At 40.2% G+C, this 26,147-nt stretch overlaps 1 protein-coding gene across 3 annotated transcripts in view; it reads right to left on the reverse strand.

Annotated features, from left to right (window-relative positions):
• Positions 1-5,703: 5,703 nt before the first annotated feature.
• The window catches only part of GALNT13 (polypeptide N-acetylgalactosaminyltransferase 13), a 360,918-nt gene continuing 340,474 nt past the window's right edge, over positions 5,704-26,147 (reverse strand). Inside the window, exon 16 of one of the 3 annotated variants that reach the window (XR_016280868.1) lies at positions 5,704-6,099. Coding sequence is in view for 1 of the 3 variants with exons in the window: in XM_089520006.1 (XP_089376132.1) it covers positions 11,202-11,243 (42 nt within the window). In the remaining 2 variants the exon portion in view is untranslated. Of the gene's footprint in view, positions 6,100-9,784; positions 9,859-11,186; positions 11,244-26,147 lie in introns of those variants that run through there. The other 2 variants (XR_016280866.1, XM_089520006.1) reach the window with 2 other exon arrangements.

A 26,147-nucleotide genomic window follows, 5' to 3' on the forward strand; every position in this document is an offset into this window, starting at 1 on the left:
CTATGAGAAGCAAACATAGTGCCTAGTGGGATAAGTATATTATGAAGATGAAAATGTTTTCCTTTCCTCCACGTATCTCACAGAAAATGTAACTTGCATTTTTAATATACAGAGTCTGTGACAGATACGCAGTCAACTGAATACACAGGAAAATATGCTTCAGAAGACTCTGATTATGGTTCTTCAGGAGTAGTGTTTTGTGGCTTTTCCTAACTTATTGTTGCTTCTTCCTATTATGTTCCCACATTCCTGGCCTTGCACTAAATCTTTACACAGTCAAAGCACTCCCAACAGATGGCCATCCAGCCTCTGTTTACAAACCTCCAAAGGATGAGATAAGATAAATATTTATTATGGTCACAGACCAGCATAATCTAAGGCTGAGACTCCACCACCCTCCAAGGCAGTGTGTAACAGCTCTTAGCCTCAGGATGTTCTTGCTCTGTGTCCCAGCTTCTGGAGCAGCAGAAAACAAGCTTGCGCTTCCAAACAGAATTCTGCCCTCCACAGTGAAATTTAGGTTTTTCTTATTCAGATAATAAAATATGGTGCTGTACACATAATAGTTAAACAACTTTGGGAACTGCAGATTTATTAAATGTCTGTAGCAGTGTGAATGATAAGCTGCACTGGCTGAAATGTCCTTATGTACATAGTGTTGAGAGTCTGGCCATCTCTGTCCTGTATCAAGCTTGCCTTTATCCTTAATATGCATAGACAGGAATGAAAAGGAAGAGTTCGGTGAACTGGTTAAGTAAGAACTAGGCATAAAATGGCAATTTCCATAACAATGTGTTAAACTGAAGCATATAAATTTCAGATAAAACCATGCCCATCTGACCATAAATGGCAGTCTAGAATTTAATAGTAATGTCCAGAATGTCTTCAAAATGTAAGAAAGATGATAGGGATTTTTTTTAATGCTCTCAGAATTTAATTCCAAGTGTGCTCTGCTGCTCTTTATTCCCCCCCCCCCCCCAACTGTCTCTACCACTGAAGGTTTAATTTCATTTCCAGGGGTATGTTTAGAGGAGCATATTATAAACATAGAAAGTTGCCTTGGAAGAATGAATGAAAAGCTGCGATCTAATCAGTATTTCAGCTATGAATTCCACATTAGAGTCATTAAACAATTTTCTCCCTTGCTAATGCTCAGCACTGGGAAGCAAATTTCTATGTTTTGATTAACCAATGTAACTTTCACACAATTGCTTAAATTGTAATAAAGCTGATTACTCATCACAACAGATTAATGGGATATCGATTATGAGACAGGGTAAACAAAATGGCAAATTGCAAAAGACTTTCAGAAAAGGGAGAAATGAGGATACAGTCTATACACAGCTATAACTGCAAACCTATGGTCCCTGAAAGCCTATCCCAGATGCTATAGAGTGAAGAGGAAAGTCCACCCAGAGAAATCCTCTTTGAGCAGTGGCAGAGATCTCAACTGTTCAGGCTATTCCATCACTGGTATCTCATCATTACTGAGACTGAACAGGGCAGTCTGGAGTCTGTTGGGAAAAGCCAAGGCTCTACAGATACTTAGCTTCTTCCACTCTCCCTCCCTTCAAAACAACAGCTTGTCATGTTTCTGAGCAGGTGAAACTGCCAGGTATAGTCTGTCTTGTTAAGGAAAATGCAACATGGGACATACAGTAAAAGAAATAAAACATGTATGTGAAAGTCACAATGACTAAGCAAGAGCAATTAAGAAGCCACACAGGTGAAAAAGCTAATGTAATTTAGAAGTCTTGAATGTCAAAGACAGAATTATAGAATGTACAATTGGAAACACCTGAGATTCATTAAGTGTACAAGGTGAAATGATGAAACTCTTAAGTATGGGTTGAACTATGTGAACCAATCAAAATGAATGTACGCGCCCACTGGGTGGAAACTGACTAGTGGGTTGTGATTAACAATGGCTATAATAATTGCTATGTTTGCCAATGTATTTTGTTGGTAGTTGAGTAGTTTGGAGATATTATTGAAGATTGTAGAGATTGTGATTTATAGGGCATATAGTATCTGTATATAGTAGAATAAAGTAGATCTTTTATATAAGACTACTGAGTTGTCTGGTGTCTTGGGTGAAGATACAAGTGTCAGCAGAATCCTGGAGAAGTTTGGAGACATCTGAGGAAGAAGAGTGAGAAGGCTTGGAGAGTTTGTCAGGGTCTTCAGCCTATTCTCTGAAACTCTGCTGCTTGGAAGAAAAGCATTAACCACTGACCAAAGCTGGTCAGCTCTGCTGCATAACAAGGTGGTGAGTTAGAGCCAGAGGTGAAGAGCAACAACTCCCATCATCCCTGACATGTCTAGTTCAACATCATAAAGGATTAGTCAAGCAATTCTGTCCAAATCCAAAAAAGGCCAATCCAGATATAGGTTTGGTCAGGAGCCAAGTCCTATTTGGAAATAAGTACAAAGTGGTGAATTCTAACGTGTAGGTGCAAGTAGTTTAGACTTAGCAAGCCAGTTGGGAAATACACTAGCAGTATATGGTGAGCCACACGTGTTTGACTTCAGGTGGTTCCACCTACGACAGAAAGACTCTTAACCTGAAAAAGACTTCAGTTCCTGAGGAGTCTTTTGCTTGAGCCAACCCCTTGAATTGACAGCCTCCAGGAGAGTCCATTCTTTTACTAGGAGGGGACTCAGCCTCCTCATCTGATTCTGGTAGTGTACCCCTCAGTCCAGGGGTGCAGTATCCTAAACTCTTGAGGGTTCCTGTTCTCATGGATACTCAGCTCTTCACTTTCCTTGGGCTCAGGAGGCCTGAACTGTTTTTTTGCTGAGCAAGGAAATGGGACAGCCTCTTGTGAACCAGCAGGGCTTAAGAGGAGGAGATTCCTCATGGACTCCCTCACCACAGCCACCAAGGAACTGATCTTCCCAAGGCTAACAGCCATTATCCCTCCCCAGTCTCAAAGCATCCTCTCTCAGATAATGATTTTCAGTTAGTACACGTATTAAACTCTTATCACAGAAACAGTTTTCAAACAGATATTTTTCTTCTCCCTGATTTCTTAACTAGTCATGAAAAATGTTTCACCCCTGGGGTTTTGAGGAAGGTTATTTGGTGAAATGATTCACAGAGACACACTTCCCTGAGGTTTTGTGGCTAGTCAAATTAGCAACTATGACTTCTCCTCGGGAACATTATAGACTTTTAGAACAACATATTGAAAGCTAAACATTTTTCACCTCCTCTCCCAGTTCTTAACTCATCTGTCTTGTCTCCCTCTTCCCATCCCTTTCCCCATTCATTTTTTAATAATGGAATATACTGAGGAAGAAGTATGGTTGTTATCCCTGCACTCCACTTTCATTTTAAATATTGAATGTCTGCCCAGCTATGTCACCTGAAATGTCCACACAGCTCTAGGACTTTCATGAAAAATTCATCCCTTGCCACAGCAATTTGATAAAGCCCCAAACTGGCAGCTTTGTGCACAACACAATTGAAAACCTCTCCCCACTCCTCCAGTAGCAGAAAGAAGAGCAGCAAATGCCAAACAATTTCTAAAAGGGAAGTATGCCATCTCCTGTACAGAGAGAGAGAGAGAGAGAGAGAGAACATACCCCCCCCAGTCTTCTTTTGAAATGCATACTTTTTCTACAACTCAGTTACGAATCAAGTGCAAATGAAAAATAGACATATGAAAAGAATCCCATTTCTTATTAGGTAATCGGGTAATAAAAAGAATGTTCTTGTTAATATTTTGGAAGCCTGGTCTGAAGCATCTCTTGTAAAGTAACAAAGAAATAAGCTGACTGAGAAAAGAAGTCAGTGGTTATTGTTTTGCTGGTCTGTTTTTTGGACAGTTAGAAAAACAGAAGTGGCTCAGCACATTATATTATTCTTGAGTCACAGCTAAGAGTAAGATAAGGTATTCCAAAATCCCTTTCTTATTGCCCAGTTAGACCAACTGTTGTCACTCATACAGGAAGTTACATTCCAGGAATTGTACCATTAGCAGTAATGATACTTCACTCCATTGGTGTCATGACACACCAGTGAAATTACTATATACAAAGATAAACACAATAGGTTGACCAGTCAGTAAATCCATTGAATCAGTGTGATTTATATAAGTTCTTTCAGGGGCAAAATAGATGGCGGGTAAAGGATGGCTTAATGTCACCCCTTTGAGCCCTGGATCAGGGCTGCGGCAACTGCATGCTGTGGCCCCGTTCCAGTATTTTTCCAGGCCAAAAAGAAGTACCAAAATGCTGCTTCTTTTGGCCCAGAAAAAGGGAGCCCTTGCCACTGTGACGGCACTTTTTGGTGCTCCTTTTGGTGTATGGCATGTGAATGCAACACAAAAGGAGCACCACAGCACCACCTGCCATGTAGTCAGGTGGGTGGCATGATGCAGGCATTGGGCGGCATCAGAGCATGCATCATCCAAATGCCACACTCCCGATGCTGGCGTTTATTGCCAGTATGTACAGCCTCTTATTCACATTGGACAGTTGATTCAGTGGGTCTTTTCTATGTAAAATTCAAGCCATACTGTGCATTTTCTATTTTGTTCTTGAGAGAGCTCCATGTGGGATGCAAATAATTTTAGAAAATCTTTCTGTTAAAGCATAAGAGAAAAGTTCTCAATACTTAGGTCTTTTCTGCATGGGCCAAAAGGACCATTCCTTCTCCCCTGGTTTTGGCAGTGTCCTGTTCAGACAATGCTGGCCTCAACCCTGATTCTGGTGCAAATACACCAGAACTGGAGTATAACACTTTTAACACAAATTATTAAACTTACTTCTTATTCCATATCTTCTGGAAAGGTATGGAGTCTTCCGTTCCTGCACTAGGGCAGTTGTCTGCATAGGCACCTGCTGAGTCATCTGCCTATCTTTTACCAGTAGCTTGCTCTGAGATCGGTGGTGATGGAGGTACTACGAAGTTCAGCGGGATGCCCATGCAGGCAGCCACCATGTTGTGGGAATAAAGGGCCAGGTCACAGAGGAGTTTGGAGCAGTTTGGAGCCCAGGATACTCCTGGGTAGAGTATGTTGGCCAGTGCAGACAAGGCTTTTGTTTCATTTAGGCATGATCAAGGACCAGAATTGAGATTAGACATATAGAGGCAGAAAGCAGGCATCACATACAGTAACTGGAGTCGCTAGAACCCATCACTATTAGTGAAGGCTGGACTCTCCAGTCTCAAAATCAAAGCTTGAAAATATAACCTTTGGGACTACAAATCCCAGAATCCTTGGGTGAGTATGGGTACTACTCAACTCTGTGATTTGTAGTCTAAAACTCTAATATCTTGAAGCTCTGCTGAAAGTTAGATGATAATTTTGAAGTTGAAGGCTTTGACAGCCGGCATCCAATTTTTGTGGGTTTTTCAGGCTATGTAACTCTTCTGTGGGAAGATATTTCTGATGTTTTACCAGCATTTGTGGCTGGCATCTTCAGAGGAGAAAGCAAGTTATGGTATTTGCGTCTTTGCAGCATAGTAGAAAGGTTAGTAAGCAGAGTAGATGTCTCACATAATCTTTAATGCTTTTTATAACTTTTTGTCAAATAGGTCTTAGTGGTACATTGTTTTTAATTTAATGTGATCTGTTGTAGGCACTGTACTGTGAGCAAGGTGAGATGAAAATTAAACAGAGACAGACAGACAGACAGACAGGCCCAAACTACTGTGAATCCAAGGACTAGTCATAGTGTGTAGTAAGCACTGGATTCAGATTTTAGTTATTCCTGCTTTTCTGTTACAGTTCTGAGCAACAGCTTTTTTGTCTGATCCATTCAATGCTTAGGAACATGAAGGGAATAACAAAGAATGATGAAAAGAATAAGATGAAACAGAGCCAGCTAGAAGGTTTACTGAAAACATGCTTGATGGTAGAAAAGAACTGTTACAGAAGCTCTTTCTGTAATTTTAAACTCCTGTGGCTTTGAAGGAAGCCAACCAAGCTGCAGTTGACTGAGCTGTAGTGGATTATTTCTGGTAGTGCTCTCATGGCAAGACTTTGGGACAAATGTTCAGGGCTCCATCCAGCAGAATGATCATGAGAGTCTGCAAATGCAGCAAGACTTGATTGCCAGGTTTCTAAGTGAAATAATTAATATTGTGATCTAAAGAGAGACAAACCAGAATATTAGGTCCATAATATAAAATTATCTAAAGAGATTACTAGACACTGCTTTTAAACTGTGATTACACCTGGGAAAAAAGGGCTTTGGCAATACTTATCACATGAGACGGCCTCCAATTCATAGCTGCTGCACCCCCCCCCCAACAACAACAACAACAATTAGGGCATCCGTTTTCATTAATGGAGGGAACCTATCAATGAGTTGTCAATAGTGTCAATAGTACAAATTCTCAAGTGCAAAACATCACTGCCAGGGCAGTTGCGTTATGTTATTGCTAGTCACATGATGTCAGCGTGCCTTCCTCTCCCTCTGTCCTCACTCCCTCTCACTATTCCCAAGTAGCCCAATTATCATTTTGTCCTTATTTCTTTTCTTTTTACAATTTTCTTTACTGACTGCTGTAACAGAGCTCTGGAATTGTGTGAGTTAAAATAAACATTACCAAAATGAAGCATGAGGCAAGGTGACAAGGTTAAAAGGGACTCACAAAGAGAGCATGATAGTAGCCCCAGCCCTGCAATTCTAAAGACATGTGATATTGGCTTCTCTGAACATGGTATGTTTCCATTTCTTTTCCCCAACACTATTGCTGTGAGAATGGGGTTTGTGCAGTAAAGCCCTAAGTGTACTACTGGTAATTTTCTTTAGTTAAAACAAGTTTCCTATTTTGGATTACTGCAGCCCGGAGACCTGAAATTAGTTTACTTTTATAAATGTTCTTTAAAATTGACCTCAGTGGTTAAATAATATTCATTGGGCAGAAAGAAAACTTAGGGGCTGAACTGACCTCCCCTTTCAGCTCCAGATTGGGGCCATGGCAACTACATGCCATGGCCCAGATCTGGCCTTTCCATGGCATGAAATGGAAGTGCAAAAAAATGGCTCCTTTTTGCACTGCGGAAAGGGTGCCATAGCTACCAGTGCTGCAGCTTTTTGGTGCTCCTTTGGTGCTGCATTATCTGGATGCAGCACCATAGGTGCGCCGTGATGCCACCCATCAAGTGGTGGGGTGCATGGCATCACAATGCTATGGGGGTGGAGTCGGGGTGTGCATCGTGTGGATGCCACGCCCCCATACCACCCTGATGCTGGCCTTTGGTGCTGATCTGTTGTGGCCCTAAGTGAGAAAGTTTTACTATGTTACATTTGCACTAAAAGTCTTTTTTAAAACACTGCATATTAAATAGGTTTACATTTGAGAAGGGACATTCATGATAATTACAGTCTGCCCTCCCTATCGGCAGACTTTCCATTCACAGATTTAATCATCTCCGGAAGGCAAGTTCCCATTTTGGTTAATGGTGGTGTGTGCATACAACCACTCTAGTGGGTGTACATACACCACATCACCATTGCTATCAATGGGACTTCAGCATGCATGGATTTTCATATCTGTATGAGGGGGTCCAGAACCGATCCCCCACACATATGGAGGTCCAACTTTACCTTAATTCCAACCTGGTGTTTAAAGCTTTATTACATTATTGCAGTACAAATGAAAGTGAAAAATCCTATCTTTGATTTTACTTGCCTCTGTGCCTGTTTGAGCTTGGGAGAGAAGTAACCATCTGTGTTCATTATGGAAAATCCCATTTCAGAATATGTGTCTGCCCCTTACATGCAAGAATTGAGAAATTTCAACACAGGACTAGCAAAAATTCTCAGCTTGTATTTGGGCCATTGGTGTTATATCTTTGATTTTAGTATCTGATGTCCTCTACCTGGCTTTCTAATCACCTGTAGCATAAATACTTGCTTTTATACAGTATAGTCATTATTTAAATAAGCATAATTGGTACTATTGTATTTAAATCAATTGTCCTCTTCCAACAATTCCAAACAGATCTTCCCTTTATCTGGAGTTTGCTTTTTCTATTTCTTTTTTTACTTGATTGGAATGAAACATGAGAGAGCAACCTTAACCTTAGCACCAAAATAAATCTGGCCCTTTCAGCATTGCATTGAAAGCTCAAATCCTACACAGGGTTTAGGGAGGGAACTAGTGGTTTTGCATATTTGAAAAAGCTCCCTAGGGAACAGTTCCTTCTCTTACTTGATGTCTGATAGGTGGAAAAGCTTGAAGACCTACAAACAGCAGGTGGTAAGGCAATAAAGTATTCTTTACAGGGCCTCCTTGTAAGGCAATAATGTCTTCTTAACAGGGTCTTTCCTTCTTCTCTTCACTGTTTTACAGTAAAGATGTGTATGGCACTCTGGTTTCACTTAAGATAATGTTCTGCTTTATCTCAGACCAATCTGAAGCAAATCTGCATTGACTCTGATTCTGAGCCAGGTAAATGTCCAGAAATCCAAAAGTTCACATCTCCCATAATGAGAGATACCTATAACATCTTTATCATGATTGGCACTGTTTTCAGATATAACCTGCATCCCAGAAGAATAGTAAAAAAAATAATTAAAAAAGTTGATACAATAAAATGTATTAAAATTGAGATGATAGCTAGACAGACAGACAGACAGAATACAGTAACCATTGGCATTTGGTTCCAGGATTCCCCGTGGATACCAAAATCCATGGATGCTCAAGTCCCATTAAACAAATGGTGTAGTTAAATGTTGTCCCTTATATAAAATAGCAAAATCAAGTTTTGCTTTTTGGAATTTATATCCTATTGGAATATTTTCAAACTATGAATGGCTGATTCCATGAATGAAGAATACATGGATATGGAGGGCCAGCTGTATATTCTTTGTGGACAATTGCTACAAAAATGACTGTCAGCACTCAGATAGCCCTGGATAACACATCTGCGAAGTTTCAGAAGGACACATATAATAGTTATGTGGTAGAGAAATTTTTGCAGGTGTGGAGGGTGATTTAATTCTTCTTCCTTCACTTTGGAGACTATTTGAATGAAAATGGCATGCATCTAAGAGGTGTCCCCAGGCAAAAAAGTTACAAAGGGAAAAGTGCAGGGCCTAGATAGGTATGGTACATGCAAACTGGGAAGCCCCCAGTTATACAACAGGTTAGGACTGTCAGAAACTGGAATTGGTCAAAAAGAAGAACCCATGGAGGGGATATGACAGACTTATGATGGCTTGCTTGACTGCCTGCACAAACCTGCATCCAAGCTTGTTGCTTTCCCCCAATCTCAACTTGCTTTACAAGCAACTCATGCATGCACAATCAATCCCAAATAATCCTCTGTAGGCAAGAAGAACTTACAAAACAGTGAAGTCCTTGTTGGATTAATGGAAACTGTTCTTAATTTGCAAGCATTGAAACAAGAGGTCATCAGAGTACAGGATGCTGAAAGGTGGGGGGTTCCTGTACTTCTTTAAAAGACTTTCACATTTATAAAGCATGGCTATATTGGGAAAGGAAAACTGTCAAAGCCATCATCAGTCCCCAAAGCAAGGCCAGGGATTAGATGGTGGATCTGACAGTCAGTTTCCCCACTCACCCCATTCTCCCTTGCTCTGGGTGTTTTTGATGTGAAATAAATGTTACAGGGGACATTTACTAAAATTCAAAGCCTGAACAAAACTTCAGAATCTTCAGTTGAAAGGAAAACCTACATCTCCCAGGAAGTGCCCAAAACAGTCTAAAGAATCCTACTTCTCTTTGAACTTTAGTTGAATCCACTGAAGTGGATATGTTCATGTGTTCTTGGAATCACCTATTCTGTGATTTGAAAGCCTGTGGTCTTAGAAAACTTCTGAATTATGCCTTTCTTCGAGGTATTAAGTATGAAAGACTTCATGTAGAATTGCCTAGACAAAAGAAGCAATAATGAAGTTTAAATGCCAGAACATAAAAGCAAAGTATTTTTTTTCTGTGAAGCTAGATGTTCAAAGTGGAAAGAGAGTGTGTGAGAGATAGAGACAAACATACACCATTTACTCCCAATCACTTCAACTGTAGGCACTCATATCAAAATATCTTGTGAATACCAAAGTGTGGTACAAATTATCCAACCACCCACAAGCTGTTTTGAGAAACAACAGCTCTTTCCTGTTGTTAGACCCTGACCATCTTGTATGCAGCTACAAAAGGGCAATATGGCTAACCCAAGAAACAATAGGCCCTTGGTATCCACTGGTGTATGGTTCAAGACCCCCTTGGATACCAAAAGCTATGGATGCTGTAGTCCCATTAGATACAATGCAAGTAAAATAGTGTATATAAAATGGCAAAATTAAGGGTTGCTTTTTGGAATATATATATTATTTAAAAAAAAATATTGTCAAACCATAGATAATTGAATCTATGGGTAAAGAATCTGTGGATACAGAGGGCCAAATGTATTTTGCTGATTGAGCCAAATGAATAAATGTCCCAGTCCCCAAAGAGAAATTGACTGAGGGCATAAATGTATTATGTGAATTGCTACAGTTTTTTGCACAACCACATCGATACTTAATTGTCTTACCTTCCTTCTGCAAATATGCATTTATTCTCTCCACCTCTGCCGAAAGTGCTCAGCCATGGAAATCCATTTTAATCAGATGGGTGGCCATACATTTGATAATATAGATACTCATAGATACCTACAAATACTTTGGTAAAAACTGCAAATTCTTCTCTCAGTTTAGTTTATGGATTTTTCTGCCCCCCCACCCCCACCCCCAGACCAAAATCTCCCAAATTGCATGTAGTTGGATCACAGTCTATTTAACTCGAAGTATTTTAATCCTACAGACAAGCCCTGAATTGGCAACTGAACTTTATTTCAACATTGACTACAGGACAGCATCTTCTACTGGAGGACAGCAGAGTTTTGTAGGGCAAACATGGACTCCATCTAAACTGAAGAATTAATGCAGTTTGATACTGCTTTAACCACCATAACTCAATGCTATGGAATTCTGGGATTTATCGTTTTGTTAAACATTTAGTCTTTGTCAGAGAGCTCTGGTGCCATAGCAAACTACAGATCCCAGGATTCCATGACAATTAAAGCAGTGTCAAATTACATTCATTCTGCAGTATGGCAGCAGCCATAGAAATATATAGCAGTACCATCATTATCTGCTCATCTTCCATGGTCACCTGCCAACTGAGTTGGCTGGTTGATTCTGCCTAATGGTAGGGCCAGCCTGTAGAAGGCAACATCTCATGAAATATGGTGGTGAACTAGCTGACACAGCTTGGTTTGCTAAGGGGAGAAAAAAGAGACACATAACACAGAGCCCTGTAGAACAATACTGATCAAAGTAAAAGAATGCACTTTATTCCCTTGAATATCCCCATCCTGCAGACACATGCTGGGATGAGTGGCACATGAACACAATGGCTACTGCTTGCGTTGCTATGAGAACATTGATTGTATTTGTTGTCGCTTACGTATTGCAAGCTTTTCACTTGTTGGCATTAATGGGGTGGAAAGAATAAATACAGTCCTCTTTAGTACTCCCTAGTACCCTTGATCTCAGCAGGAAGGATCCGTGAGGATTTTGTGCATCAAGGCTTTTGTGCATCAAGGCTTTTGTATATTCTGTGGAAGGAGGAAAAGGTGCATAAAGAAGGTGGTCTCTTAAACTTTGCATAGACTGCAGTGTATGCCAAATATGTTGACTGTGTTGACAGTCCAAACCCCAGAGGGGAAAGTGGGATTTGCATTTCCTTCAACATTTTTTTATCATCTCTGAACTCAAGAGGATATATATACTGTTTGCCTAGCAAGAGCCAAACAAAAAGTGGTATGAATTGTGTGGCTGTAGTCAGTCCAAGCTTTTTAAAAGTCCAGATAGCAACCATGGTGGGAGTTGATTGTTATCAGCTTTGCACTTGCTGTGTCTCTCTGTGTTGGTGTCTATGTCTGAGGCAGGGTAATGTCTTTCTATTCTTCCCTTACCACAAATGCTGTTGTAGAGAAAGATTGCCCTCCTGCATTTCTATCAAGAAGGAAGGTTCCATTGATATTAGCTTCAGCAAGGCAATTTTTCAGAGGGCAGAAAGGGTTAAATTCTGCTTTTTCATCTTCTGTGGTCCCGCTGCTCTTTGGCAAGGGGTACACTAAAAACCCTGCACATTCATTTCCTTCATGCAATTATCTTCATGTCTAGTTTGGTCCAGCTGATGTTATTTTTAGCCTGCAGTTTGATCTGCCATTCCTGCATCATTCAATTTTGTTTTAAAAGGGGGGGGGGTGTTGAATATTTATTTATTATAAGCTGCCCTAGAAATATTTGTAAATCAAAGGCAGAGAAATTAGAATAAAATAAAAATCTATGTGTGTATGTGTGCACATACGTACACACACACCTGTGGGGGAGATCTTTTATGCATCGTAGAATATGGGTTCTGGCCACATTTTTATGATGTGACAAACTGCCTTTTAAAAAAAAAATCCCAAACATAGCTTGTAATGCCACAAATTATAGTTTTACAAACAGCTGTCCCTGTTAAGTCCACATTCACAAGTCTGTTTCTTGGTGGAACTAGATGCTCATGTGGAGCTAGAGAAAGGAGTGGGAATTAATATCCAAAGAACTAGGACCTCTCTTGACCAGTTCAAGAAGGAGTTAAAAACTTACCTGTTTCAACAGGCTTTTCCCCAGCCTTCCCCGATGTAGCCCTCCCCTCTCTTACTGTATGTGTTGAAGTATCTCGAGCTAGCTAGATTTTGTAATTTGTAATTCGTAATTGCTATTGCAATTTTTAATGTAATGTATTTGTTGTTTTTATTGTGTTTTATATTGTATTGCTATGCTGTATTGGCACGTGTATGTAACCCGCCTTGATCACAGGAAAGGCGGGCTAGAAATAAATATTTTATTATTTATTTATTTATCACATGGAGGAAACTGGGGTAAAAACAGGGATTTAAATGGACATTAGCCTATGAATTTCTTGCTGGTTATTACCTGTTTATTGTCAGGATAAATCCTCTTTAATCGAGACGTCATGTGAAAATCTTCACCACAATCTCGTGATTTTCTCAGGCTAATGTCTGTTTAAACCCCCACTTTTCTCTAATTTTCCCCTTCTGATAAATTCCCTACTAATCACAAATGAAATTTGATACGAAACACCTGATTAGTAAAAAATGAGATATCTGTGTTTAATAAAACACCAAGCATAGATAGTTGTAATCAAATGTTAGATAAATATTTCCATGCCATGAATTTTCATTTTTTCCAGCATTAATTCCATTTATATAACTCTTTAATAGCTGCTCACATGCTCCTCTGAACTTTCTATTTGCATTTTTAAACACCACAATATTAAATGCATCCAGATGGAATGCTGATCATAGAGAAGAAGAAGTGAGAAGTATCTACATATGTGAATGGGGAAAACTATAATTGTTCATCCTTATGTTTCTTGACAGCCAGAAAATCCCATTGGAAAAGCATTTATTTATTTATTTAACACCCCCCCCCCCCTTTCCTTCCTTCCTTCCTTCCTTCCTTCCTTCCTTCCTTCCTTCCTTCCTCCTCCTCCTCCTCCTTCTTCTTTTGCAAGAAAGACAAACCTTTCTGCACAGAAAAGGTGGGGACGTGTGTTGTACAAAACTACATACTTTTCCTGCACAGAATAATTCCTTTGCAACACTTTGGAATACTCAAATACAGGGACTGATACTAGGGAAGAATGCTTAGTGTGGAGAAAACTATTGTAATTATGGACAAAATGGTGGAGGATTTACATCCCTTTGCACAAAGTAATGCTATATATATATTTTTTAAAAATAGCTCTTTTAAAAGTTCTGCATTCAAAACATGTTTCCTGTGTTCAATCCTTTAGGTCTGCTTGGTTTTAACAATCTGTATTTTGGTTTCATGAAGGTTATCAGGATATTGGTTATGTGCCCTTAGCTAAAGATGCAATTTGTGAAGGGGTTATGGCTGAATAGCTCTAAATCAGACCCAGTAATGACAGGTATCACAAAGTGTCCTGTGTAATAACAGTAATCACATTCAGTGAGAGTGAAATGGTAGGTTCAGACCGCCGGTGTGTGCATGAATCTGAAAGGCCATTGGGGCAAACCCTGTCATCATTGTAGCTCATCAGATGACTTGATGTCTAAATAAATCAAGTGACTAGTCAAAAATGAAATGACTAGATCAGTCCAATCATAAATCAAATGACTAGAGTTGCCTTGGGTACCATTTTGGGAGAAAAGCGGGATAGCAGTAAAATAAAATAATCACTGGACTAATAATTTATAAAACATTCTTCAAGCTTTGCTGCATAGAACTTCATACTACTTAAGTAGTTAATTAAAATCTGAGACCAGATAGAGTCCAGAAAAAAAAAAGGGGGGGGGGGGGAAGGCAGCAGAATATCTGTGCCTTTTTGAAGAGCTGTACCTTCAAAAATCATCTCAGAATCCAAACACATTTGTATTCTCCTAGCTCTGTCAATAGGGATGGGACTATCTAGAGCACCAAACTCAGATCTTGGAAATGTCACTTTGTTTATAACTTCCAGAAATCTCATGCCATTATGAGAACTGCAGTCCAAAAAGTAACTTTTCCCATGGTTGTGTGGCACACCACAGGGCTTCTCTGGAAGTTCTGGTGGCTTTCTTGCACCAGAAGAGCATTTCTATTTCATCCTAGTCAACTATAACTTAATATAGTTGGATTTGAATTATTATTTTTTAAAATGAATTCTTCTACATTATATTAATCTCTACTGGCCACTGATTTTTAGCCTCTTGTGCTGAACATTATTGTTGCTTGCGGTGAATTGCCTTAGTGTTTTTCAAACTGAAAGAATGATCTATGTGTTTAAAAATGTAAATCAAGAAATGTTCTTTGTATTCCTGGATATATTTCTATCCTGTGCTGATGTAAACAATTTTCTAGAGCAAGGAAATTGGATTCTATTGCCCATGTATATCTTGCACACATTACATTGTATTGCATAACACACTGAGGTTGTTTGTATCAAGGGGATGGACTAGGAACAATACTTAGATATAGCATGCATTCACACCATACTTTAAATCCTTTCTTTGTTAACTGTTAAGAGCTGGTAACTTTTTTGTGCATACACAAAAGCAGGCAAGCTAGGATTCATAGGAAGCAAGCTGAATGCTATGTGCAACAGTACGTTCAATGCTTTTTGTGTACTTGCAAAGGAAGGAAAAGGAGGGGGTTGCCCCATTTTCCCTTGATTTTCTAACCTGTTTGCACATGTCTGGGCTGCTCTTTAGTGGTTATCCTTGCTCTGCTGTGACTTTCTACAAGCCCTTGCTGCCCTTTCACAGTTAGCAGGAATTGGTAGCACTGTGTTGCCTAGCAATCCACACTGCACAGCGGCAATAAACAGAGCCTTTCCCCACATGCATCTCAGGCAGGACCAGCATGAGATAGACACCTGCAGCAGCCTCTATTAGGGCCCCAACAGATATTTCAATTAAGTTTTAAGGTTAGGCCTGCATTTGTATTAAGTGACCCTGATGTTTTGCACAGACTAGTGAGTTCAGAGCAGCATTGGCTCCAGTGTAGTGGCTGTGGGACAAATGGATTGGAAAAGCAACCATGGCTTACCCATCAGGAGTATTATCATCAGCTGTCCCTCATAATAAAATATTTCAAAATGTCACAGCTCCCAAACTCCCATAAACACAGATAGGGGGAGAGAGGGAATCAGAGATTGAGGCATGAGGCTTTCCCCACTCCACTGTAATTCCTACAAAGCCTATGAATGGCATGTCTGCATGGACCAATTAAACCAGTTTCTTCTTGCCCTCACAACAATCTGTCTATACAACACAGGGCCATATCCCCAATTCAAATTCATAGTATCGTCACAGTATGAGGCCAGTTCTGCACCAAATCCACCCTATCCTTGCCTAAAAGCATTTTTTAAAATTCCCATTTTGCTCTGGATTTTTCAGGAAAATCTGGGCACTTGAGAGTGACACCAGTTCACTGTTTACACATAGTTCCCATTGTGCCACGTAGCCTCTGAGGTCACAATGAGGGGTCCAGCCATGTGATGGAAACTATGAGGGAGTAAATTATACTGGTGTTGGTGGTGGCAGAGTGGGATGTGTGCTTAGACAGTTGTCTGACATTGCTCTGGACTGCAGAGGTGACTGGAAGTATCCAAGGCAGCTCCAATGCAGCCTGGAGCATTCTGGTTGGGGAGACAAGCCCAAAGTTGAAGGCAATCTTCCTTCTCCTCTGTGGATCTTACATCTGAGTAAACATGCACAGAACTGAACTGCAACATGGTGCAAAGGCTGTGTAAAAGACTCAGATGTTAAATGGCTTCTGAGCTCAGTAGACCAAGAAGGCCAGCACTGACATTGTTTCTCTAAAACAAAAATTGTCAACAAAAGTTGCTATATCTTAGACTACTTACACTGCTAAGATTCTTAGTTTGTCAAAGTTTGCAAAGGAACAAGTGTCCCTTCAGTTTGTTAAGCCAGATGAAGCTAATTTAAACCCCAGTATTAAAGATTTACAAACCCACACAATTCAGTGTGACAACAGAAGAATTTAGAAGAGGCCCATGAAGCCCATGGGAATGGGTTTATAAGATAATTGAACTATTCTCTTCTAGACTGATAACAATCCAGACAAAACACTCTCTGTCATAGTCTTCATATTATATTTAGTGTGAATTAATGCAAGTGGAATAGGATATCTGGAGTGAAAAGAAAGGCAAACATTAAGCAGCTTAAAAAGGAGGAAGGGAGGGAGAAAAAAAATGAAGTGTGGCAGCACCTTTAAGACTAACTAGATTTTATTTTAGCATGCACTTTCATGGATATGAACCTACCTCTTGGGATACAGTATCAAGTGATATTTAAGTTCATATTTATATGGTTGTGGGAGTGGGGTAGAATGTAATACAGTTCAAAAAGATGCAAATCATGCCCTAAATTTTCAGAGTGTTGTGGGAGGTGATACAGGTCTTTCAAAGCTTTTTCGTGTTAGTGTTGATGTGTGAAAGTAATAAATCTGCTTACTAAAAGCAGAGTTACTTTGTAATCGATACTGTACCTGTTAACACTAAATCCAAATCCAAAATGCAAAATAGAATCCCCCAGCCAGTATGGCTGAGTTTGGGAATCGTAGTACAAAACATATAATTTTTCCAAGCTCTGCTCATCAACCCCAAACTCAGAGATAGGTGAACACTGATATGTGCGTAAATTTTGTTCCTGCGTGGCATTTCCCAGCCACTCCAAAGGAGCAAGATGATGTCTGATAGGAAAGGAATCCATATTTGCATGGACTTTCAATTAAAATAATGGAGAAGCCTTTCTGGAATTGACCTGTTCAGTGTCCACACTGGAGGTTCAGCTTCTTTGGAGCAATTAGTGCTCTCTCTCTCTCTCTCTCAAAATTTCTTCTTTTTTAAATAAAGCTAAAGAAAAGCTGGTGCAATTAGGTTTCCAAGGATCATTTTAATAGCACAAATAAATGAAAGCCAACCTTCTATCTGCAGTCAGGTTGTTGAAAATGGAAAAGTGAATTTATGTCTGAAGCAGTACTTGGCACTTCACATTAGCAGTACAATTACTATTTGCATGTGTATGTTTTACTCATTCTGCAGTGTGTTGGTGATTAAGGCAGCCACCTGGTTCATTTATTCCTGGCTCTGCCCAAGAATAAGTAAAATTTCTATATGCAAATGAATGCAATAATATTTTCCCCCAGCTGAGACAGCCAACAGCCCTAGTTATGAGCCTTTGCATGTCATGGATTCTTCAAATCAACAAAGCATTTGGTTCCACAAGGATTGCAGAGATGCTTCCTGAGAAAGGAATCATTTTTCCCCTCATTTCAGTTACCTTTAATTTATCATTTCTTGCTCTTCTAAATTTTATGGCTATTATTGTTGTTTTGGGCATTTCCCCCCTGAAGTATCTGGGGTAATTTGTCAAAAAATTAGCAGTGCATGCTGAATAATACCAGTGTGCTGGCATCTCTCTTTGGGTTCATTAAATAATGTGGCATTCTGACTGGCACCCAGATCTTGTTGCTTACTACTGAAGCTGGTGCAACAATTCAGTTGAGACTTCTGATTGCATTATATTGTGTGTATGTGTGACTTATGGTAGTGAGTGTGTACCCTGAAACAAAAATGGTCACTGCTTTGCACTTTTAGTGTTTGATATATTAATGATAATTCCTCTTGTCACTTGAAGAGAAAACCATTTTTACTATTGCTAAGTAAGTGGTATAGTAAGTACTATAGGTTGCTTTTTGCATAGCACAAGTATGTAATGTATTTGTTGTTTTTTCCTGTTAACTGCCTTCAAGACAACTTTGACCTTTTGTGACCCTATGAACAGAGACCTTGAAATCACTGTATCCCCAACTGCCCTCCTAAGGTCATGCAGACTCAGGGCTGTGGTTTCTTTGATTGGGGCTGTCTATCTGGAATGCAGTCTCCAGCTTTTCCTATTGGCCTTTACTAAACATTACGGTCTTTTCTAATAAATCCTTTCTTCCTATAATATGGCCAAAATGCAACAACCTTAGTTTAGTAATCTTTGCTTTTAGACAGAGTTTGGACCTGATTTGCTCTGGTTTCCCCTTTGACAAGGTTGTCAAGTCATGACCAACTGTGGAAGGCAGAGCTCATCTCTGTTCCTTAGCCGAACAGCCAGTGTTGTCAAAGATGACTCTATGATCATGTGGCCAGCATGACTGCAAAGAATGCTTTTACCTTCCCATCAAAGTGGTATGTATTTATCTACTTGCACTTTTACATGCTTTTGAACTGCTAGGTTGGCAGAAGCTGGGACTAGTGATGGGAGTTCACTCCATCACATGGCACTTGGCCTCGAACTGCTGATCTGCCAATCTTGCAATCATCAAAGTCAGTGTCTTAACCGCTGAACCACCATGTCCCAGATAAATATGTACCACCTCAGTGGGAAGGTAACAGCGTTCTGTGTAGTCATGTTGGCCACATGACCATGGAGTCATCTTTGACAACGCTGGCTCCCTTGACTTAGAAATGGAGATGAGCGCCACCCCCTACAGTCAGACACAACTTGACAATCTTGTCAAAGGGGAATCCTTTACCTTTTTCTTCACTGCCCAGCTTTCACAACCATAAATAAATATGTGAAATATGATACCATGGACAACCCTAAGTTTAGTATTTAATTATGGACTCTATTGCACCAGCTCCGGTGCCTGACTTTCCTCTTCTGAATTTGAACCAAATTTGGAAGTTAGGATGATTTTATCGCATGGACATTTCCCTCAAAATGGATTCCTGTTACCTTCAGTGTTGAATTTGGGTTCCGTAAGTAGCTTTGGTTCCATTTTTTCCAATTTCGAAAAAATGGCTGCTGAAGTGACTTACAGGGCCTGAATTCGACACTGGAGGCAATGGGAAGCCGTGTTGAGGGAAAAGGCAGTGTGATAAAAATCAGCCTAACATCCAAATTTAGCTCAAATTCAGTAAGTCAGGCACTGGAGGTGGTGTGATAAAGTCCTAGATCTTGACTAGTTCCTACATAGCTGCATAACAGCATATTTACCTGTAGTGTAAATCATCTGTGTTATGAAGAAACTTTCAGACATGTTATTGGGACAGAAGTTGAACAAGTAACACTGAAAGAATATACAAATACTCTACTAACAAAGGTGAGAGTAAAAACACCACCACTAGAACAGATGAATGAGGACTGAGCATGCTCAGTGAACATGGAATGATACTGAATGTGGGATAGATAACTAGGGAGGGAGGAAAAGAATGGATAGAACTTGAAACCCTGGCTGGCATCCTGCATTGCAGTTACAGATCCATAACTCTTCTGTATTCACCTAAGGTACATATTCACAATTGTGGCACTATTGCCAATATCGGAAATAACCCACAGAACCCATCTTAAACCCAACGGAGCTCTTGCATGCAATGGAAATCTGTGTTGCGGGCAAGCAAGGTGTTTCAAAGTGATGTAGCTAGGCCTTTGCCACCCAGAATTTTCTGCTCATTGCAGCACAGCTTGGGGCAAGAGGGGATTTGTTGAGCCATGGCTCGAATGCAAGAGAGTGTTAGCTGCTCACCATGTGATCCTACCCAAGAATTTGCACTGGGGTACACTACAAGCTTATGGATAAATTTCTCCTTGATTGCATCTGCACTGCAGAAATAATGCACCACTTTAACTGTCATGGCTCAATGCTATGGTATTCTGATAGTTTTGTAAGATATTTAGCCTTCTCTGTCAGAGAGCTTTGGTGCTACAACAAACTACAAAACCAGGATTTCATAGCATTGTACCAAGACAGTTAAAGTGGTATCGAACTGCATTATTTCTGCAAAGAGAATTTTGTCCATAAGCCTTTAATGTACACCAATGCAAATTCTTGGGTAGGATCATATGGTGGGTGTGGATCAAACTAAATACATGCATGCCTTATGTCATGTCATACCAGAACAGATATTGGGATGGGACTACTTAAGGCTGAACAGCAGCCATTTCTGGGTCTGCATCATAGTCTCTCCCTCAATGTATAATTTGTTCCTCTTTAATCTCCTCAATTAATCATTTTTGTTAGGCTCCTTTATGAATCTAGGAAAAACATATCCAATTACTGATTTAAAGAAGAGGAATATCTGACAGCCCTGCTGCTTGGGAAACTGTCTTCCACACTTATTACTCGAATAAATTTCCAGTACCCTAAAGGCACCAGATCCCGTCTGATCTTGGAAGCTAAGCAGGGTTAGTCCTTGTTAGTACTTGGATGAGTTACTGCCAATAAATAGCAGGTGCTGTTGGCTATATTTCAGAGGAAGAAACTGGCAAAACTACCTCTGAAGATTTCTTGCCTAAGAAAACCCTATGAAAAATGCATGGGGTCATCATAAATTGACAAGTGATTTGAAGTCTCTCTCTCTCACACACACACACACATAAACACAGGGAACCCACTCCTCTCTGTTCTTCTCCCTTTGGTAATGGCAAAATCTTCACCAAGTCCAAAGGGAGCAGAATACACCTTGATGTTCCCATAAAGTGATTTATGGTTTCTACTTGTCTTATCCTCCAACCATTCAAAAATCACAAAGCAGCAGTCAGCTCTGTAAGTACATGACTGTATAATCCAATTGGGATAATGCTAGCCTGAAGATAGCAGTAGGCTTTAATAACAACCTCATTATATTCCACACTACCGATTAACAGGACAGCTTCATAATCAGTCATGGTGCCCACACTGATCATTCTTTCATTGCTTTTGGGTAACTATCTTTGGTAACAATTCAGGAGTGTGTGCTCAGGAGGGAAGAAGAGAAGATCAGATGGCTGTATACTAATTTTGATTTCCCCATCCTGTGCTTAATATCATATTGAAACAACAGTCCTCCTCCTCCTCCTCCTCCTCCTCCACATTTCAGCAAACCCAAATGTCTTAATTTGTGTCCCTCAAAAAATTGTGACAGGAAGTCATGCCATTTTGAGGGGAGCTGCAGAGGAAAATGAAGGTTGGGGGGCAATGCAGGGTCCTGGGGAGTTCAGTGAAGTGGAGGTATTTTCCCATTTTCCCAACACATCCCATGATATGTTTCAGAGTAAAAATTGCCAGAAGAATACACCTTTCTTTAAAAATGATTTAGTTATGGAAAATTGATTACTTTGTGGAGAGCCCAAATAACCTAGTGGCAGCTGTGCAGAAAATAGTTCAGTTGCACCATGAGGACAATTGTTGGCCCAAATTTTTTGCCACAGTGATTTCATGAGGGCTTGGGTCACCCCAGTGTAGTAACTCATGCTGTCGTCCGCACTACAGGTAAGTACACTATGGGTAAGTGTTTTCTTGCCTGGCCAGTAGGCTCACCAAACCTGGAAGGCAACCCTTTCCCACCTGTGACCACTTGAGAGTTGGGCTTCTACTATTGTCTGGCAGCTTTTTCCAAGTCTGGTGGGTCTGCTGGGCAAGCAAAAAAGGAAGGCAACTCACTTTCCTTCCTGGCCAGTAGGACCACTAGACCTGGAATAGCAATAGCAATATCAAGTACATTTCTTTACCACTTGTCAGTGAACTAACACTCCCTAAGCAGTTTAAAATTTGTAAGCTATTTGCTTCCAACAAACTGGGTACTCATGGAAGATTGCAAGGCTGAGTGGGCCTTGGAGCCCCTGACATCAAACTCACAACCTTGTGGCTTGCAGTACAGGCATTTAACCACTGTACCACCAGGGCTCCCTTCCATTCAGGAAATACAAAATCCCTTCCCACCAGTAGCACTGCTGGGGGTGGGCTGCTCCTGCCACCCAGCAGCCTTTTTCCCGTTTGGTCAGCAGCCCCATCAGACCCAGAACAAGCTTGCAGGTGACAGCAACATCCCACCAAAACCTGCAGCCAATATACACATCTTTGAAGTGTCATTTGATGTGGTCCTCAGCCCCCGTTCTCTGGTAGTGATGTCCCTAATGGTCTGCATTGCATACCTTTGCACATACTTAGCTATGTAACAGAGGAACTAAGAAACATTGTTAATAAACTGAAAATATGTATACCAGGGCACCAACAAGACTTTCCTGATGAGCACTGGACTCTGCCAATCCACATCAGCATTCCCTAGCCATTGTCCTAATGCATGTCAGTCCCATTGTACACTGTTCCCAATGTGCATCAGTCCCATTGCTCATTGGTCCTGTTTTGCATCAGTCACTTCACTGACTTCCCTACATAGTTATGTAATAGCAGGCCCTTGATGAATACTTACATTATGGAACTGCTCAGTTCTATCTTCCTCAGATGTTACGTCCATTTATGAAGATATAAGTCCCCAAGTGAATTCGAGCCATGCTTGGTAATCCTCCCAATGACATTAACAACATACCTACAGTTGGATGCTATTTAAATTCCTGTGTCTCCATGGTACAGAATCCTAGGATTTTTTTCGTTTCACGAGACACCTAACATTCTCTGCTGGAGAGTTCTAACACACATTTCTCTGAACTACAGTAGTAGAACTCTCTAGCAGAGAATTAGACTACACAGTGACTCCACGGTGTTTGGTTTGCGTCCAGGTTACCTACAGGATCACCTTCTCCAGTATAATCTGCCCTGTACGCTAAGATCCTCTGGCAGATATTTACTCCAGTCAGCCAGGACTAGGTTGGTGACTGTCAGCCAGAGGACTTTTCTTCAGCTGCCTCTAGACTGTGGAATAACCTGTCAGAAGAGATTTGACAGCTGAAAATGCTGTCTGAATTTAAAAGAGCTTTAAAGTCCAGTCTCTTCTGGCAGACTTATTCAGATTGCTTTTAAATTGTAAATTTTAAATGATGAATTTTAAATGTGGATTGTTTTAATATATGTATATCTTATTTGTCCTTTTAAACTGATGTGTATTGTAACTGATGTGTTTTATCTGATGTGGTGTGTCTGTTAATTGCTGTTGTTTCCCATTTCAATCCATAGGGAGAGGCGGGTAATAATAATAATAATAATAATAATAAGTATTAATATTATGTGCAGTTGTGTAGTGTGGTGTGTATATACCTGTGTAGTGTAGATATATTCTATAGTCCTCCAGGTGAATATGCCTCACTGGGTTTCATGTGCTTAAAAGTAGACTATTGTGTTTTCTTTCATTAGGTGTTGCATTAAGGCCAGCTTGGGGGTGGAGTCGGGGCAGGATGACCACACAACGCACACCCTGACTCTGCCACCATGGTGACATGACATTATACACCACACCACATGGCACACAGCATCACGACATTCTTCTGGCACTGTGTTTAGATTCCGCAGTGCCAAAGGAGCACTGTAAAGCTGTGGCATGGCAGCTATGGCACCCTTTCCAGGGTGCAAAAAGGAGCTCCTTTTTGCGGCTCCTTTTTGCACTGCAGAAAGGCCAGATTGGGGCAGTAGCTCCAATCTGGCTCTAAAAGGGGTGGTCTGCACAGCCCCTTTGTTCCTAGCAGCAACAGAATCATTTATATTATAGAAAATTACCAACGGTCTAGTGACAAGTAAGGTTTTGAGGATGCCAAGGGCTTGGATTTTTTTTTTAATGTTTAACTCTGAAATCATTGATGCATAATTCTGGTGCATAAACAAATCTGACAAATACCCTGACATTCCAGTAATATGGACAAGCAACCATATGAAAACTATGCCCTTTGAAGAGGGATTTAGGGAACTGGGTATGTTTAGCCTAAAGAAGAGGTTAAGAGGTGATATGATAGCCCTGTTTAAATAATTGAAAGGATATCATAATGAAAATGGAGCAAGTTTGTTTTCCGCATCTCCAGAGAATAGGACCAGATTCCACCTCAGCATAGGAAAGAACATCATGACAGTAAGAGCTGTTTGACAGTGGAACATGCTCTCTTGGAGAGTGGTGGAGTCTCCTTTTTTGGAGCTTTTAAAACAAAGGTTGGGTGGACATTTGCCGAGGGTGCTTTGATTGTGTATTCCTCCATGGAAGGAATGACCCATGAAATCTCTTCCAACTCTATGATTCTATGATTCTAATGTCCAGGAATGCTTTTACAGTACACAAATAATAGCACTATGACTCCACTTTAACTTCCATGGCAACATCCTGGGGTCTGTAGTTTGTTCAGAGGAACCGGATCAATACTCTGGCTGAGAATTCAAAAGCCACCTCCCTATTTAATATTTGATGTATAAGGGAATAAGAATGGAGATGTATTGATATAATAATATTTGTACATTTTTATATATTAATAAAGTTTTTTTTAAAAAAGCCACCTCCCTAAAATACCACTCCCAGGATTCCACAGGATATAACCATGACAACTGAATTGGAATTATAGTGCCATAAGTGTGTTGTGTGAAAAGATCCTTGGTCTACAGCAAGTGGAACCAAATACTACATGTTTTTATCTTCAGGTTTTTCACTCATCCTAAGGTTAAAGTAAATATTTAAGGCTTCAGTCTTAAGAAGATCTCATACATGAGTGAGTCCCACTAAAGAAAGTGCATAAGAAATGGATAGAAAATTCTCTGGGGCAACCGGATGCAAAGGGGCCTCCTTTGAAGCAGCCTGACAAGCCATTATTTTGGGTTTTTCTTCCTCTGAGTGAGGACAGGGTAATGATTTTTTTATTGCCAGCTAGTCCCATAATGCATGAAAATTCTATTCAGACCAGGAGTGATTTTCTGCACTTTAGCTTGTTCCAGATTGTTGGCGTAAAGCAGTCAGAAAGGTATTCAAAGCCCCTTACAATCACAAAATGGCAATCATGTTATTTCTAGAGGTTAGGAAACAATTTCTTACATATAATAATGGAAGCCAAATTCAATTACAAATTGGGGCAAGAAAATTGTGGATAGCGAAGTCATTAGACTTTGGACGTGGGCTGGGCTTTTTTCATTTTTCTTTTTATCCTATTCACTAAGGACCTGGCAGTTCACTGACAGCCTTTACACTAAAGCCTTATGAAAAATCATATGTATTATTACAGCAAAGTTCAATATGCGCCTTACACATTTGGTGCCAGTAAGCCCTTTTAGTTGCACATATGCTAAATTCTGATTACTTCTGTTGTCTGATAAAATGCCCCTTTCCCCCAGACTTTCTGTTGGAGCTTTCCAGAAGCATTGCAAATATTCCTTTCTGTTCCAAACGATAAGCTGTTAAGGACAATGCACCTGGCAAACAAAACTGTTTCCGTGAAGGAATGTCTGCAATTACAAATGCAAAGAGTTATATAACACAGCATAAAATGTCCAAAAAATCCTAAACAAACAAATCAAAACCCATGTACCTCTTCTCTATGGTTGGTTTACATTTGCTGGATGTCCCATGTGAACACCTTGGGAGTCCATGTAGTACCAGGGAACTGACAAATGGACAAATCTGATCAGCATGTCCCCTTGAGAGAACCAGGGCTTCCAAGTGCAGCTGAATACATGTGGTTGCTGCAGTTTCCATGACAGTAAAGGTTCCTTCTTGAATTGTTCTAATGGAGTCATTTGATGAGTATTAGTAGGGATAAAGAATATATTGCAATTTCATTTCATTCCTATATGAATTTATCAGAATTTACATATTTATTTATATTTGAGATGGGAAGAATTTGAGATATGGAAACTTTGACTAAAATGAAACAGACAGATTTGTCCTACCAAGCAGAGGGCTGAAC

The sequence above is a fragment of the Sceloporus occidentalis genome, unplaced genomic scaffold (assembly GCF_023333645.1).
Source record: "Sceloporus occidentalis isolate IW3139 unplaced genomic scaffold, rSceOcc1.0.p SCAF_4, whole genome shotgun sequence".
NCBI lineage: Eukaryota > Metazoa > Chordata > Lepidosauria > Squamata > Phrynosomatidae > Sceloporus > Sceloporus occidentalis.